The sequence below is a fragment of the Macaca thibetana genome, chromosome 8, assembly GCF_024542745.1.
Source record: "Macaca thibetana thibetana isolate TM-01 chromosome 8, ASM2454274v1, whole genome shotgun sequence".
NCBI classification, from domain to species: Eukaryota; Metazoa; Chordata; class Mammalia; order Primates; family Cercopithecidae; genus Macaca; species Macaca thibetana.
Window position 1 is genome coordinate 105,205,466 of NC_065585.1, and position 17,392 is coordinate 105,222,857.

The 17,392-nt window shown below is 45.1% G+C and overlaps 2 protein-coding genes across 4 annotated transcripts in view; one reads left to right on the forward strand and one right to left on the reverse strand.

Moving 5' to 3' along the window:
• Positions 1-2,433, reverse strand: part of BAG4 (BAG cochaperone 4) — a 37,034-nt gene extending 34,601 nt beyond the window's left edge. The window contains exon 1 of one of the 2 annotated variants that reach the window (XM_050801328.1): positions 1,980-2,433. In XM_050801328.1, the coding sequence (XP_050657285.1) occupies positions 1,980-2,249 (270 nt within the window). In that variant the 5' untranslated portion in view covers positions 2,250-2,433. The remainder of the gene's footprint in view (positions 1-1,979) is intronic. The other variant, XM_050801327.1, reaches the window with a different exon arrangement.
• A 276-nt stretch (positions 2,434-2,709) lies between these two features.
• Positions 2,710-16,652, forward strand: LSM1 (LSM1 homolog, mRNA degradation associated). 2 transcript variants are annotated; one of them, XM_050801368.1, is made up of 4 exons: positions 2,710-2,844; positions 6,825-6,893; positions 9,564-9,679; positions 16,223-16,652. In XM_050801368.1, exons 1-4 carry the CDS (start codon positions 2,799-2,801, stop codon positions 16,391-16,393), a joined length of 402 nt encoding a protein of 133 aa, XP_050657325.1. In that variant the 5' UTR covers positions 2,710-2,798; the 3' UTR covers positions 16,394-16,652. The 2 variants fall into 2 exon arrangements, with proteins under 2 accessions (XP_050657325.1, XP_050657326.1); XM_050801369.1 differs by lacking the exon at positions 6,825-6,893.
• The last annotated feature ends 740 nt before the right edge of the window (positions 16,653-17,392 follow it).

The window sequence follows — 17,392 nt, forward strand, 5'->3', positions numbered from 1 at the left end:
AATTGTTTAAACTGTGATATAATCAACATGCTATAAACTCTACCCTTTTAAAATGTACAATTCAGTAGTTTTTAGTATATTCAGAGTTGTGCAACCATCATCATTGATTTTAGAAGATTTCTTATTTTTTGTTTTCTATTTTTTATTTTTTTTTTAGAGACAAGGTCTCACTATGTTGCCCAGGCTGGTCTCAAACTCCTGAACTCAAGCAATCCTCTGGCCTCGGCCACCCAAAGTGCTGGGATTGATTACAGGTGAGAGCCATCTCACCAGGCCCTGATTTTAGAACATTTCATCATCCCAAAAAGCATATTCTCACCTACACCGCCAGTCCCCCAACCTCTGGCAACCATTAAGCTTTCTGTCTCTAGATTTACCTACTCTGGCCATTTTATATAAATGGAATGACACAATATGCAGTCTTTCTGACTGACTTTGCTCACGTAGTGTGATGTTTTCGAGGTTCATTCATATTGTAACACGTATCAGTAGTTCATTCCTTTCTATGGCCAAATATTCCATTGTATGAATATATTAACACCATATTTTGTTTATTGATGCATCAGTCGTTATGTCCTTACAACATTCCTGTATTCGAATAAAGAACCAGGGCTGTGAGAGGTTCACTCTTTTATTATAACCCAAATAAAATGACATTTGGGGCCGAGCGCAGTGGCTCATGCCTGTAATCCCAACACTTCGGGAGGCCGAGGAACGGGGGAAAGGGGGATCACCTGAAGTCAGGAGTTCAAGACCATCCTGGCCAACATGGCGAAACCCCTCTCTGCTAAAAATACAAAGATTAGCCGGGCGTGGTGGCGGGCGCGGTGGCGGGCGCAGTGGCGGGCGCCTGTAATCCTAGCTACTCAGGAGGCTAAGGCAGGAGAATCGCTTAAACACGGGAGGCGGAGGTTGCACTGAGCCGAGATGGTGCCACTGCACTCCAGCCTGGGCAACAGAGCAAGACTCCATCTAACAAAAAATAAATAAATAACATTTCCACTTTTTGGCGATTATGAATAATGATGCTATAAACAAGGGTGGACAAGCTTTATGTGAACATATGTTTTCAGTTTTCTTGGGTATATAGCCAAGAGTGGGCTTCCTGGGTGTTATACTAATTCTAATGCTTAATGTTTTGAGGAACTACCAAACTATTTTCCACCATTTTACATCCCCACCAGCAATGTACGAGAATTTCACTATTACATTTTCAACAAATGAGGGTAATTCTTGAACGAATAGAGAGGTGTGCCGCCACCGTAGAACGACAACCCACTACCCAGAAGACTGCATTAAGAAAGCAGAAGTGTATGTCCGGCGGGAAAACAGAATAAAATGTTACAGGTCCAAGCGTATTAGGCAAGTGAGTTAACCTCGTAGAGCCCCGGTTCCTTATTCGAAAAAATAAAAAAAGCGGGCGGGGGGCGGGGGCTGCTGTAATGCCACTTTACCTTGCAGTCGCCGTGAAAATTAAATCAGTCAATCCGCGTAAAGGTGCTTTACAACACTGATTATTCACGATTCGATCTCAGGCAAGGCATTAGGGGCAAACGCTAAATGCCCAGAACCTCCCCCTCGCAAAGGTTCCTTCCCCTCGGGAGGGTCACTGAGCGACATCGGGGGCTGCAGTCACGCAGGATAAACTGCTAGAGCTGGAGCAGCAGATCCGTGCCACCCCTACCCAGCATTGCTCCCAGGAGAGAGATCTGCAGCCTGCTGCTAAGCTTAGTAAGCCCGCGCAGGATCTTTCTTTTTTAAATGGTAATAAACGTATTTTTTGCGGTCGAAGCAGAAAAGGAGGGGCAAAGGGAACACAAGCATATCCCCCAACCTCTGATCCCAGTCTCGGTCTCTCCAACATCCCCCCTCCCCGACCCTCCTCCACATAAGGAAAACAAATATGAAACCCGATCCTTTACGAATCCCAGCCCCAAGGGCCCTCACCTCCCCGCAAGGACAGAGGGTGCAAAGCTTACCTGGTGGCTTCCTCCGGCTCGACCAGGCTCTGGCCAGGCGCCTCCAGAGGAATAGTAGCCATCGCCTCCTCCGCCTTCTCCCAGCCAGGTGGTCTCCGCTGGGCCGCCCCCGCGCACCCGCCAGGAAATGGGAGGCTGGGGAGGTTCGGGGCGAAGAGGATATAAGGGTGGAGGTGGGTGCACCGGCACATCTCCACCCCCAGGCCCGTAGTAGCGGCCGTAGTGCGGACCGTCACTGGGGCCGTAGCCCGAGCGCCTCAGGGCCGACATGGGCTCTCCTGCCCTGAAGCGCTTCCCGCCCCCCGCCCCACGGCCGACCCTTCGCGCAGGCGCCCGCGGGCGATTGCGAATGGAGAGCAGCGAAGGGGGTCGGACGACGCCAGCCAATCCCAGGCCCGGTCCCGCCCCTTCTGCTGCCGAGCCCCGAGAGCTGAGGGACGGAGGTCCGTGACTCTGGGGTCTCGGGAACCCGGGGACGAGGGAAGACACCGTGTTCCTTAAGAGGGAGTATACGTTTCTTCGCCATCTATCCAATGGAGATGCCTCTTCCCTACTTAACAGGAACAGGGAAAGGGTGTCCCCCAACCGTACGGCTGCCCCTCCTCTTCCTGGGGGCCCGCACGTGTTACAGGAAGTGGGTGGGGGTAATATGGAGGAGCTTCCGGCAGGCCCCGGCGGCTGAAAGCCGGGGCATAAGTGCTGGTCTCGGTCGGGATTCCGGGCTCGGTCCCGCCGAGGCGGCGACTGCGGTAGGAGGGAGGAGGTTTTGGACGCGCTGGCCCCCCGCCGCTGTGCATTGCAGAGTTAGTTCAGTTCAAAATGAACTATATGCCCGGCACCGCCAGCCTCATCGAGGACATTGACAGTGAGTAGTTCATCTCCTCCCGGTGGAGCCTGGGGTGAGACCCTCCCGGGCGGGCGCCTCTTCCGAAGAAGCTTGTAGAATGAGTCCCGGGCGGGGCCGGTGTGTTCTGAGCTCAATCCGGGCGTTCCGCGTCGATGTCCTCCACAGCTGCAGTACACACCGCTTGCCCACCCAGTAGCCTGCTACTTGTTCTGCCCCTCGCAGCCTCCGCCAGCCCTCTGGCTGGTGAGCCCCAAGCGATGGAACTCATTCGTACTTTCGTGGGTCGCGGCAGCAGAGGCCCGAACACGAAAGAAGCCCGGGGGGGGGGGGGCTTCTCCCCCGTCCCCTCCTGCCCGCAGTATTTCGAAGTATCAGCGTGTTACCGGTGGATGGATCGGAATACCTAGAGAAAGGATTCATTAAAAAGCAAAAATATTAAGACAGCAGCAGTTGGACTTGATTGGCAGTAAACGTAGGCGCTCTACGGTGTGGCTATTTGCTAGCTTATTTTACTGTGAGGGTCATTAGCACCTTCAGGTTATTGTAGTAGAGACCACTGTTAGACATGGTATTGACTTTTCTGGAAAATCACTTGCAACCTTTTTTTTTTTTTTTAAGACAATTCATTTTTGCTTTTACTAAGAAGACCTCCTTTATTCCTAGTTTTTGTCCGGAAGAGGAGCTCAGTCCTATACAAAAGCGGAAAGAACCGCCTGCAGTTGTCCGGGCTTTCATTTTTTCTAAATTCTATCTGTGCATTATTCCTCAAGCAACATTTTTTATTGTTTTAATCACGTGATCTTTCTCATTAACTTACTGTTTCAAGATGATTTACACATGGTTTTAAACAAGTTGCAATCGTCTCAGTTACTCTGTGAATATACGATTTAGAATATATGGTTAAAATTTCGTTTTATGGGCCTGGCGGGGTGGCTCACGCCTGTAATCCCAGCACTTTGGACGGCCGAGGCGGGCAGATCGCCAAAAAAAAAAATCTGTCAACCATAAAATGAAATTTTTTTTTTTTTTTTTTTTTTGAGACAGAGTCTTGCAGTGGCGCGATCTCGGCTCACTGGAACCTCCACCTCCCGGGTTCAAACGATTCTTGTGCCTCAGCCTCCCCAGTAACGGATTACAGGCACCTGCCACCACGCCCAGCTAATTTTTGCATTTTTTAGTACAGACGAGGTTCGCCATGCTAGCCAGGCAGGTCTCCCAACTCCTGACCTCAGGTGAGCCACCCACCTTGGCCTCCCAGAATGCTGGGATTACAGGCGTGAGCCACCGCCCCCGGCCGACAGATAGTTTTTTTAACCCAGATTACTTATTTTGCTATGTAAGGGAAATGTAGTGTAATTGGACTAAATACATATTAACGTCTATATGAACCTGTTATGTGTAACAGGATATTTTAATTGCTTGAGGATGCCCTTTTGCCCTCATCTCTCATATATCCTCTAACACATCCTGCCATTTTACTAAAAATCAGTTTTGCTGTTTGGCCCTCTAACCCCTACCACTTTGTAGATTCCAGACCCCCCACTTTATGAAAACTTGGAAACCGTTTGATATGCACCCTTTGCTCCCCCACCCTAGCACACAGTTTCCTGCCTGTCTTTCTGTATTTCCACCCATCCTCTAATTTCAGTAGGAAGGATTCCTCCCTTTTTGTTGTCTGTTATTACTGTCTCCTCTCACTGCTTCTGGAACCTTTTTTCGTTGTTACCCTTTTTCTTTCATATCCTCTGTCTCCTCAACCCCTGCGTTCTTCCCCTCATATGTGTTATTGTCTATCCATCTCAAATATTTTCTCCGTTCTCTTCATCATATTCCCATCCCTTTTTTCATATCTTTGTCCCCAAACCTCGAGTCATTTTCATTTTGTCTGTTTCCTTATCACCTTCAATAGACCACTTACATTACTCCTGCAATCTAATTTTTATCCTGAACACACTAGTCAAGCTGCATTCTTCAAAGTTATTCGTCTAAGGCATTCTTCTGTGTTCTCTCCCCTCTGTAGCACTGTGATACTGTCCCCACCAGATTCTTTAATTCTCTTCTCTTGATTTCTCTAACAACTGGTACTTGGTGATTTTCTTACTTCTCTGGCTCTTACTGTTCTCCAATATAGATGGTCACTTGGATGCCATGTGGCCTACTTCTTTAAATCTTTAGTAGATCTCCTGTACTTTAGTAATTTTATATCACCTGTTTGCAGATTTATCTAAAATTGCTTTCTCTAATCTTGATGTCTTTGGTTTTCCAGTCTTACTGTTTCCAACTATCTGCGTATGTTTCTGTTTAAGTGTCCTGATAGCACTTTAGAATCACAAAGAGCTAATAACCTTCACCCTGAGCTTGCTGCTTTTATTCCCAACTCTTGGTAAATAGTTTTGTGATGTCTCATGAAACTCCTACATCTTTACCTCACATCTTTAGCACCCCACCCTCTCACACATACCCACTTACACAAACTCAGTTAACAGACTCCATCACTTTATGTTTTCTTGTTCCCTGTGAAGTCAAATCTAAATGCAGCCTGTCCCCAGTACTTTTCTGACTTTATCTACTGTTCTTTCCCTTCACAGCCTCAGCTTTTAGCTAAACATGGATGTATGGCCCTTTTATTCCTCCTCTTTAATTTACAGATTTCCTTCTCCTCCCAGCTTCCTGTCTATCACTCTTCCCGTGCCCTAAAATTATCTGCCTTTCAAGGTCCAACTCTGATACCTCCTTCAGAAATATAGCTTCTATCTCTGTAGTCTCATATAATTAAGATTTGCTTTCTGTGGTACTTATTTATAGTCCAAGGAAGAGTATAAATTCCTTCAGGGCAGAGTCACTGTGTTTTTCCTCTGTTCTGCATCTAGAAGGTACTTTAAGCATGGAATGAAAGAAATTTTGCTGGGTGTGTTAGTAACTGGCTTATTCTCATTCTTCAGTGTCAGCTCAAAGTCACCTCTTCGGAGAGGCTTTCCTTTGCCACCCTTCCTTCTGTAACCACTTCTCTCCCTTCATCATACTGCCTTGCTAGTTTATTATTCCATTGTCCTAATCACAATAGGTTATTTTCTTGTTTATTTGTCCTCCTCCACCATGAATATAAATTCATAACATTGGTGACTTTCTAAGTCTCATTCTCTACTGCATGTTTAGACCCCAGCACAGCACATGCCCTCTCAGTAAACATTGAATTTCTGCTCTAGCTTATTATTAGAGTCTTCATTTTAAATACCTGAAGCATTGTGTTTTTATTTAAAGCCTTCCCTGGTTACAAACAAAATGTGAGATAGAAGCTCGTCTTTTGAGGACAAAATAATTCTATAAATAAGATCATAAGAATCATCTAGACTGTATTTGTCAATTTACAGATATAAAAACTGACATGACATTGAAATGGTTTAAGTGTCAAACATAAGGGGTCTTTGGCTAGGCGCCGTGGCTCACACCTGTAATCCCAGCACTTTGAGAAGCCGAGGTGACCGGATCATCTGAAGTCAGGAGTTCGAGACCAATCCGGCCAACATGGTGATACCCCATCTCTACTAAAAATACAACAATTAGCCAGGCATGATGGCGAACTCCTGTAGTCCCAGCTATGAAGGAGGCTGAGGCAGGAGGATCGCTTGAACCTGGGAGGCAGAGGTTGTAGTAAGCCGAGATTGTGCCACTGTACTCCAACCTGTGTGACAGAGTGAGACTCTGTCTCAAAAAAAAACAAAGACATAAAGGGTCTAGAGCTAGCTAAGTCAGGCTCCCTGATGCCGTGCCCTGTCCTTTTCCCACTCTGCCACACTGCTCTGATTCTTTTCACCACTGCTGTTATATAAATCTGGGTTGCTGTGCTGCTTTCTTCAGTTTTCCAGTGAACTTGAACTTCACCTTAAATGCATTGGCAGAGGAAGTGGTACAGCTTAAACTGTTATTTATTTTTATTATCCTAAATACTCACTGAACTTGTCAGTTTTCATTTAAAAGACTTTTTCCCCTCTCCCCAGAAAAGCACTTGGTTCTGCTTCGAGATGGAAGGACACTTATAGGCTTTTTAAGAAGCATCGATCAATTTGGTATGTATTAATTTATGGACATCTCTCATACTCTGGATAATAACAGCTTCCCACTGCATTTTTTGTTATTTAATATTGAAATTTATCTGCAACTTTTTCACATGTGTGACTTAGTAGGACTGATTTTAGTGAGTGTATCATTGTTTTCTATACATTCAGATTAGGTTGTTCAAAGCTTATATATATTTCCAAGTTCATGTTTCTAAAACTGGCTTTCACTAGAATCCCCAGTAGGGGGAGCCAAATGATAAAAATAAACTCAGTCCACCGAAGAGGCTGCTCATCTTGTTTTGTTTTGTTTTGTTTTTTTGAGCTCTCACTCTGTCGCCCAGGCTGGAGTGCAGTGGCACAATCTTGGCTCACTGCAACCTCTGCCTCCCGGATTCAAGCGATTCTTGTGTCTCAGCCTCCCAAGTAGCTGGAATTACAGGCTCCAGCCACCACATCCAGCTAATTTTTCTATTTTTAGTAGAGATGGAGTTTCGCCCTGTTGGCCAGGCTGGTTTCGAACTCCTGACCTCAGGTGATCCACCCACCCAGCTGAGCTGGACAGTTGTTCTGTTCCTCATGGCTCTAGGACAGTCGCTTGGTGTCTAGAAGGTGAGTCAGCTAGTTTGAAGGAGCTTCACTCACATGTCTGGTGCACTGGTGGGGACAGCTGGAAGGCTGGTCTTAGCTCCCATAGTGCTGGGATGACAGGCGTGAGCCACTGTGCCTGGCCCAAGGCTGCTTATTTCTACGTTGGCAGGGTACAGTGAATTCAGAGCAGTTCCAGAAGTGAAGGTAATCCCTCCCTAGCCAATGAAAATTGGGTAGAGGGCATTTCCTGTATTTTAAGGACCCCAACATTAAGCTTAATACTTTACGTATAGGGATACATTGGAATAAGAGGCCTCTGTCTTCGTTTTGCATCCTGCATTTTTCTTAAGTTACAAGATTATGTGGGCCGGGCGCGGTGGCTCAAGCCTGTAATCCCAGCACTTTGGGAGGCCGAGACGGGCGGATCACGAGGTCAGGAGATCGAGACCATCCTGGCTAACACAGTGAAACCCCCGTCTCTACTAAAAATACAAAAAACTAGCCGGGCGAGGTGGCGGCCACCTGTAGTCCCAGCTACTCGGGAGGCTGAGGCAGGAGAATGGCGTGAACCTGGGAGGCGGAGCTTGCAGTGAGCTGAGATCCGGCCACTGCACTCCAGCCTGGGCGACAGAGCCAGACTCCATCTCAAAAAAAAAAAAAAAAAAGATTATGTTTCCTTCTGTTTCAAGGAACTTCATGTTCATGCTAACATTTATTGGATATCTGCAAAATCACTGGATTTGAGCATGAGGAAAAAACGTAATTAAAACATTGTAAGAATTATGGAAGATATGAACATAGATTTCTCCTTTACTTCAAATGGGACAAGTAGTACTAATTAAAAGAGGAAAAATGGCCAGGCACGGTGGCTCAAGCCTGTAATCCCAGCACTCTGGGAGGCCGAGACGGGCGGATCACGAGGTCAGGAGATCGAGACCATCCTGGCTAACACGGTGAAACCCTGTCTCTACTAAAAAATACAAAAAACTAGCTGGGCGAGGTGGCGGGCGCCTATAGTCCCAGCTACTCAGGAGGCTGAGGCAGGAGAGTGGCGTAAACCCAGGAGGCGGAGCTTGCAGTGAGCTGAGATCCGGCCACTGCACTCCAGCCTGGGTGACAGAGCAAGACGCCGTCACAAAAATAAAAAATAAAAGAGGAAAAAAAATTATTGTTAACAAATTGGAGTCCTGATTCTTAAGTCAGATTGATCAGAGTACTTTGAGTGAAAGGTAGTGAATATTAAGTTGACTTTTAGGTTGCAAATATAGTTATCTGTCAAGGTGAAAAAATAGGTTTTTGCTGTATCATAACCCATGGATACCTGCATTGGGTTAAATGACTCCTAATTACTAAAACAAAGTTGAATCTTCAGCAGATCATCACATACACCTACCCACACAAAAAGAAAAGCTCTTTCTTTCCAGAAAACAAAGTTTTGATCTCTGTGGTTGTTTAGACCCAAGTTTTCCAAGGGCCTTATTCGTTTATATTTTCCTATGGCTTTTTTGGTATTAGCAATTAACTTACAAAGGAATTTATTTCTCTTATTTCTACCATCATTCATGTATTAGCCCAACATAATCCCAGACATCCCCTAACTGGTATGTCTCAATGAAATAGGAGAAGATTATTTGAAATTTTAGCCTTCCTCAGAATTAGAAATCTTGAGGGTCGGGCACTGTGGCTCACACCTGTAATCTCAGCACTTGGGGAGGCTGAGGCAGGCAGATTACAAGGTCAGGAGTTCAAGACCAGCCTGGCCAATATGGTGATCCCTGTCTCTACTAAAAATACAAGAATTAACCGGGAGTGGTGGCAGGCACCTGTAGTCCCAGCTACTCCGGAGGCTGAGGCAGGAGAATTGCTTAAACTGGGAGGCGGAGGTTGCAGTGAGCTGAGATTGTGCCACTGCAGTCCAGCCTGGGCAACAGCAAGACTCAGTCTCAAAAAATAAATAAATAAAAAGAATTATAATGCTTGGAAATTGTGTTTAGCTAAATCTTTTCTGTTCAAAATAAATGATTATTGAGTTATGGACCTTTACCCAATAGTTAAACTAAATATCTTTGTTTTTTCCCTATACACTTATAGCAAACTTAGTACTACATCAGACTGTGGAGCGTATTCATGTGGGCAAAAAATACGGTGATATTCCTCGAGGGATTTTTGTGGTCAGAGGAGAAAATGTGGTCCTACTAGGAGAAATAGTAAGTGAAAACTATTAAGCTGCTGTAGATCTTCATATTCATGCTAGTTACTTTCTTTTTTTTTGTCTTTTCAAGAGAGAATAAAAATATTTTCCACATTTTATCTGGCTTCTTACAGGCAACTACCAAATTAGGGAAGCTACAGAGAATACTTAACTTTGTTTCAGTGCCTTTTGGTATTTTAAAGGTTTTTGATCCCACTGGCAGCAAAGTATCTTTTTACCGGATACCATTAAAAAATACGATTCTGGCCGGGCGCGGTGGCTCAAGCCTGTAGTCCCAGCACTTTGGGAGGCCGAGACGGGCGGATCACAAGGTCAGGAGATCGAGACCATCCTGGCTAACACGGTGAAACCCTGTCTCTACTAAAAAAATACAAAAAACTAGCCGGGCGCGGCGGCGGGCGCCTGTAGTCCCAGCTACTCGGGAGGCTGAGGCAGGAGAATGGCATAAACCCGGGAGGCGGAGCTTGCAGTGAGCTGAGATCTGGCCACTGCACTCCAGCCTGGGCGGCAGAGCGAGACTCCGTCTCAAAAAAAAAAAAAAAAAAAAAAAAAATACGATTCTGTAACAAATGTGTTCATTAATGTATTTGTTTAATAGCAGAAAATTGACAAAGCTTGATTTATATATGCTGGGGAAGATGTGACTTACATACGTTGGAATATTTTACAGTCATTTAAACAGTTGGATACAAGTAGTTTTTCATGGCATAAAGCTAATGCACAGTATTTGAGGGAAGCACACATTGCATATATAGTATAATGTGATGTCTATATTAGTAAAGGGGGAAAGGGAAAGAGTGGCTATAGGAAAAGCTTTTCTGTTACCTATCACGAGAATGGAATTCAGTCTTACTTGAATCCTTAGCTCACAGCCAGGGAGAGGGCATTTTGGTATCTGTGCCAGAAAGACCAGCTGGCAGGTGAAAGGTTAAGTCAGTTTTTCTGAGGTGTTGTTGCTGTAGGTCTTTGTGTGTGCAGACATACACACACACACACACACACACACCCCCTACTAGAAGTACTCAGATATTTTTTTAGGTGCCTTATTTAAAACGTTTGATTTCATCTTGCTACTTCTGATTATTGGGTTTGCAAGGAAAATAAAAATATCTTCAAGAGTAGTTGAAATTAAGGGTTGAGCCAGCACTGTCTTCTTTTTTCTTACCAAAAACTTTGGTGTTTGCTTAATTTTTAAAGTTTTTCATACTGTTTTCTAAATACCTAGCCATGTCTTCAGTCAATTTGCAGAAGTCTTTAGAGTGGTTTGGTTTGTAGCCACTTTTAACAGCCATTTGAGAAAGCAAGGAGATAATTTTGCCAGGGTTGGGTTGGTTCAGAGACCTCATATTGGAAATAGTCAGCTAGAAATGACTAATCCATGCTATTAATCAGTACTGCCCAAGTGCTGCTGTGAAATATATGAAATATCTTTTTCTTATTTATAAAATATTTTTGTAGTTTGTACTTTTAGTTCTGTTTATCATTTCTTGCATGTTTAAGGAGCAGAAATTATTTTTTGTTTTTTGGGTTTTTTTTTTTTGAGACAGTTTTGCTTCTGTTGCCCAGGCTGAAGTGCAATGGTGCGATCCTGGCTCACTGCAACCTCCGCCTCCCAGGTTCAAGCGATTCTCCTGCCTCAGCCTCCCAAGTAGCTGGGATTACAGATGCCCGCCACCACGCTCATCTAATTTTTATATTTTTAGTAGAGACAGGGTTTCACTATGTTGGCCAGGCTGGTCTTGAACTCCTCACCTCAGGCGATCTACCTGCCTCGGCCTCCCAGTGTGCTGGGATTACAGGCATGAGCCACCGCGCCCAGCCAGGCGGCAGAAATTGTTTTCTTCTTATGTCACGTAAAGGCTGAAACAAGGCCAGGCACAGTTGCTCACGCCTGTAATCCCAACACTTGGGAGGCTAAGACGGGAGGATCACTAGGTCAGGAGATTGAGACCATCCTGGCTAACACAGTGAAACCCAATCTCTACTAAAAATACAAAAAAATTAGCCAGGTGTGGTGGCGGGTGCCTGTAGTCCCAGCTACTCGGGAGGTTGAGACAGGAGAATGGCGTGAATCCAGGAGGTGGAGGTTGCAGTGAGCTGAGATCGCACCACTGTACTCCAGCCTGGGCGACAGAGCAAGATTCCATCTCAATAAAAAAAAAAAAAGGTCTGAAACAAAGCACCTAGAACCCATGGGGAGATACTAAATGACTATAAAGTAGTCTTCCAGTACTTTTTTTCTTCCAGAGATGGGGTCTCAGTGTGTTGCCCAGGCTAGATTCAAACTCCTAGGCTTAGGCAATCCTCCTGTCTCAGCCTCCCAAGTAGCTGGGACTATAGGTACATGCCACTATGCTTGGTACGCCAGTCTATAGGGGAGCTGACCCATCTTTGCGTGGTGGGGTTATAGGTGATTTTTTAAAATACTTTTCTGAATGTAATTTTGAAGAGGCAACATATCAGAGGAAAAGACTTACGTTAAAATACTGGGGTGGGTGCGGTGGCTCACATCTGCAATCCCAGTGCTTTGGGAGGCCGAGACAGGCAGATCGCTTAAGCCCCGAGAGACCAGCCTGGGCAACATGGCCAAACCCTGTCTTTCCAAAAAAATATAAAAATTAGCCAGGGGTGACGGTGCAGATGACCGGTCCCAGCTACTCAGGAGGCTGAGGTGGGAGGTTCACCTGAGCTCAGGGAGGTCGAGGCTGCAGTGAGCCGTGACTGTACCACTGCACTCCAACCTGGGTGCCAGAGCAAGACCCTGTCTCAAAAAAAAAAAAAAATTCACCGATACTATGCTTCTGTTTTATGGTAGTAAACATGGCAGACATGCTTTTTCTACTGGTTACACTGGCGCAAAGGTACATCTAAGTAGATGTGTGTGCAGAGAAAGTAGATGTTTGTGCAGAGACAGAAGTGAACGTGTTTGTTCTTGAAGTTTCTTTGTTTCCTTGGATCCCTTTTGTGAGGAAAAGTTCCCTTTTTAAAAAAAATATGTTATAGTTTGGATGCTGCAGAAGTTTTACAGGGGTACCACTAGAGAAACATGGTTCCAGGAATGCCTGCATGGTTATATGAATCAGCAGTCAGGAGAAATTGTGTACCAACCCCAGGGAAATTCATACGTAGGAATCACTTAGTTTCTATAAACACTATATTGGTTAAGAAATGCCTGAATTCTGCCTCAAGGACGATGATGATGACACAGCATTAAGTAATAAGACTGTTGGGAAGAAGCAGCAACAGCAACATGAATTGCTCAGCGAGTAACATACTGAAAAGCCCAAGAGGCAGCGCATTAGGCTGAGAACACTGTCCTCTCTTTAGCTGCTACTCATAGGGTGGGAGGGCAGGTGGTAATACATACTTTGCTGGTGCTGTTAGCATTGGACCCAGAGCAGGGCTTGCTTATGTAATTTGTGTGGCTTTCATTGTAACTTCTGTGGTGAGAGTCCTCTCTCTGTCTGATAATGCCACTGCCTGTGGGTTCTGAGACCTTGGCAGCATGTGGTGATAGTATGCAGGCCAGAGCATCGGGAGTTGTGTGTCAATACCGTCCCAAACTTTATCATTGAAAATCATAGAGGAGGATAAGAAACAGGAATACTTTGTCTGTATAGGCTTTCCATCTTACAAAAACAGCAAATAATACCTGTATATTCATTTTAAGGACAATAAACTGAATCTGTGGATAGTGAGATACTTTTTTAGCAAAGTTATTCTGCATTATGACATTGGTTAGCAAATGTTTATAAGGGCCAGGCACAGTGGCTCACACTTTGGGAGGCCAAGGCAAGAGGATGCTTGAGGCCAGGAGTTTGAGACCAGCCTGGGCAACATAGCAAGACCGCATCTCTACAAAAAGAAAAAAAAATTAGCCAGATGTGGTGGCACATGCCTGTAGTCCCAGCTACTCTGGAGGCTGAGGCAGGAGAATGGTGTAAACCTGGGAGGCGGAGCTTACAGTGAGCCGAGATCCAGCCACTGCACTCCAGCCTGGGCGACAGAGTGAGACTCCGTCTCAAAAAAAAAATAAAATAAAATAAAAAATAATAAAAAATAATAATAAATTAATTAATGAAAAGTGTTTATAAAGCATTCAAAGATAAAAATATTAAGCATACTATGCCACTTAAGTGAAAAGAAAACGAATTACAGTCAGTATTTGCATTGTGGGTTTTTGGCAGGAGTTTGTTTTTGAGGCAGGGTCTCACTCTGTTATCTAGGCTGACTACAGTGGTGTGATCACGGCTCACTGCAGCCTCAAACTCCTGGGCTCAAGTGATCCTCCCCCCTCAGCCTCCTGAGTAGCTGGGACTACAGGTATGCGTCACCACGCCCAGCTAACTTTTGATTTTTTTTTTTTTTCCTTTTAAGACAGAATCTCACTCTGTCAGCCAGGCTAAAGTGCAGTGGTGTGATCTTGGCTCACTGCAACCTCTGCCTCCTGGATTCAAGTGATTCTCGTGCCTCAGCTTCCCGAGTAGCTGGAATTACAAGTGTGAGCCACCACGCCTGGCTGGGTTTTTTTCGTTTAAGTCAGTATATATGTAGAAAAATTGTAGGGATATTATCAAAATGTTAATCCTCCATACTGGAATTATGGATAATTTTTAAATTTTCCTTGTTTGTCTATTTTCTATATTATCTACAATAAGCATGTGGGTTTTTTTTGTTGTTTTTGTTGTTTTTTTTTTTTTTTTGAGACGGAGTCTCACGCTGTTGCCCAGCCTGGAGTGCAGTGGCGCGATCTCGGCTCACTGCAAGCTCCGCCTCCTGGGTTCACGCCATTCTCCTGCCTCAGCCTCCTGAGTAGCTAGGACTACAGGCGCCCGCCACCGCGCCTGGCTAATTTTTTGTATTTTTAGTAGAGACGGGGTTTCACTGTGGTCTCGATCTCCTGACCTTGTGATCCGCCCGCCTCGGCCTCCCAAAGTGCTGGGATTACAGGCTTGAGCCACCGCGCCCGGCCACATGTGTTTTTTAAATAAGGAATTTTTTATTAGGCAACAATTGGTTTTTGTTGTTTTTTTTTTGAGATGGAGTTTTGCTCTTGTCACCCAGGCTGGAGTGCAATGGCATGCTCTCCGCTCACTGCAACCTCTGCCTCCCAGGTTCAAGTGATTCTCCTGCCTCAGCTTCTCAAGTAGCTGGGATTACAGGCGCCCACCACCACGCCTGGCTAATTTTTTTTATATTTTTAGTAGAGACAGGGTTTTGCCATGTTGGCTAGGCTGGTCTCAAACTCCTGGCCTCAAGTGATCCACCCGCCTTGGCCTCCCAATGTGCTGGGATTACAAGCATGAGCCACTGCGCCCAACCTAAGCAGCAATTTTTTAAATAGTGGAGAAAAATATTGGGACCAAATTGGTTTAGTAACCTAAATGGTCTGCTGAGGTTCTCCCTAGAAGACTTGTTGCCGTAAAGGGAAAAAGAGTCTTGTTATAGTTTAGAGACTACAGAACTGATACGGTGGTGCACACCTGTAGCCCCAGCTACTTAGGAGGTGAAGGCAAGAGGATCCCTTTTATTTTTGCCTTTTTACTTTTTTTGAGACAGGACCTTGCTCTGTTGCCCAGGCTGGAGTGCAGTGACATGTTCATGTCTCACTGCAGCCTTGACCTTCAACCTCCCAGGCTCAAGCAGTCCTTCTACCTCAGCCTCCTGAGTAGCTGGAACTGTAGGTGAACACCACCACACCAGCTGGTTTTTTTTCTGGTTTTTTTTTTTTTTTTTTTTTTTCCTGGTGGAGTTAGGGTCTCACTGTGTTGCCCAGGCTGGTCTTGAACTCGTAGGCCCAAGTTATCCTCCCACCTCAGCCTCCCAAAGTGCCAAAGTGCTAGGATTACAACTGTGAGCCAACCCACCCATCCTTAAAATAATTTAAAAAGTCTAAGGCCGCATTGCCTCAATAACCTCCCTCTTGGATTATCTACAGTGGGGGAGATAGCTGTCTATAAGCAGCCCTAATTTTTTTTTAAAGGAAATTAATCCTAATATGGGATTTTGGATCACATAAAGCTCTGTTATACCTTGTCACTGCCTGTAATGCCAGCACTTTGAGAGGCCGAGGCAGGCAGATCACGAGGTCAGGTTTCAAGACCAGCCTGACCAGCATGGTGAAACCCTGTCTCTACTTAAAATACAAAAATTAGCTGGGCGTGGTGGCACGTGCCTGTAAGCACAGCTACTCAGGAGGCTGAGGCAGGAGAATTGCTTGAACCCAGGAGGCAGAGGTTGCAGTGAGCCCAGATGGTGCCACTGCACTTCAGCCTGGGCAACAGGGAGAGACTCCATCTCGGAAAAAAAATAAATACTGGTCACTATTAACCACATTCATTGTAAATATGTATCCTATAGTAGTGTTGTCAGGCATTTCTTTGAAAAACTTATCTGTCCCTATGAGAAGGATATTTCAGTCCTGTCACAGTTACGAAAAATAATCTGAACCTGATAGAGGAATCCATTTGCCTTTAGATCTATAATGTTTTCTATTCTTGGTCTTCAATTGAAGTTTTCAAACCTGTCTCTTTTGTAGGACTTGGAAAAGGAGAGTGACACACCCCTCCAGCAAGTATCCATTGAAGAAATTCTAGAAGAGCAAAGGGTAGAGCAGCAGACCAAGCTGGAAGCAGAGAAGTTGAAAGTGCAGGCCCTGAAGGACCGAGGTCTTTCCATTCCTAGAGCAGATACTCTTGATGAGTACTAAGTCTTTTGCCCAGAGCCTGTTGCTCTTGAAGAGTAGGGACTGTCACTGATGAAAGTGACATCCTAGCCACCTCACACATTTGATCAGAGACTGTAGAGTTTTGAAAAGTCACTTTTATTTTTAAGTCTTTTACACATGCAACATGAAGAAATCGTGTAGGTGGGTTTTGTTTTTTTTTAAATAACAAAATCGTTTAAAGAAACAGTGGCATAGACTCCTTCACACGTCACTGTGGCGCCAGCAACTACTTCTTTTTTTTTTTTTTTTTTTTTTTTTGAGACGGAGTCTAGCTCTGTTGCCCAGGCTGGAGTGCAATGGCCGGATCTCAGCTCACTGCAAGCCCCACCTCCCGGGTTCACGCCATTCTCCTGCCTCAGCCTCCCGAGTAGCTGGGAGTACAGGCGCCCGCCACCTCGCCCGGCTAATTTTTTTTGTATTTTTTTAGTAGAGACGGGGTTTCACCGTGTTAGCCAGGATGGTCTCGATCTCCTGAACTCGTGATCCGCCCATCTCGGCCTCCCAAAGTGCTGGGATTACAGGCTTGAGCCACCGCGCCCGGCCCAGCAACTACTTCTTAATATTATTCTTCGTATCCCAAATTAGAGTTTACAGGGACAGTCTTCATTTACTTGTAAATAAAATATGAATGTCAAAAGTGTCATGTTATCTCCCAAGTTTGAGTTCCTGTAATGAATAGACGAAATTAAGTTTCTTCTCTCAAAGGTATAAGCAGTCCACATACTGGAATATCCCCCTTCAGTCACAGTTTTAAGTAGCTGGCTACTTAGGAAGGAATACTTTTATTCTGATCATCTCAGGGGTCCTCTCCTGTTTTCATGTTTGTATCTGTTAAGAAATACAAATATTCGGCGGGGGCGGTGGCTCATGCCTGTAATCCCAGCACTTTGGGAGGCCAGGGTGGGCGGATCACCTGAGGTTGGGAGTTCAAGACCAGCCTGACCAACATGGAGAAACCCGGTCTCTACTAAAAATACAAAA

Excerpts from the sequence above, each read along its gene's own strand:
- LSM1 (XM_050801368.1), top strand. The coding sequence starts at position 2,799 with ATGAACTATATGCCCGGCACCGCCAGCCTCATCGAGGACATTGACA. Across the intron at positions 2,845-6,824 it reads CCTCATCGAGGACATTGACA|AAAAGCACTTGGTTCTGCTT; the intron begins GTGAGTAGTTCA and ends CCCTCTCCCCAG. Across the intron at positions 6,894-9,563 it reads AAGAAGCATCGATCAATTTG|CAAACTTAGTACTACATCAG; the intron begins GTATGTATTAAT and ends ATACACTTATAG.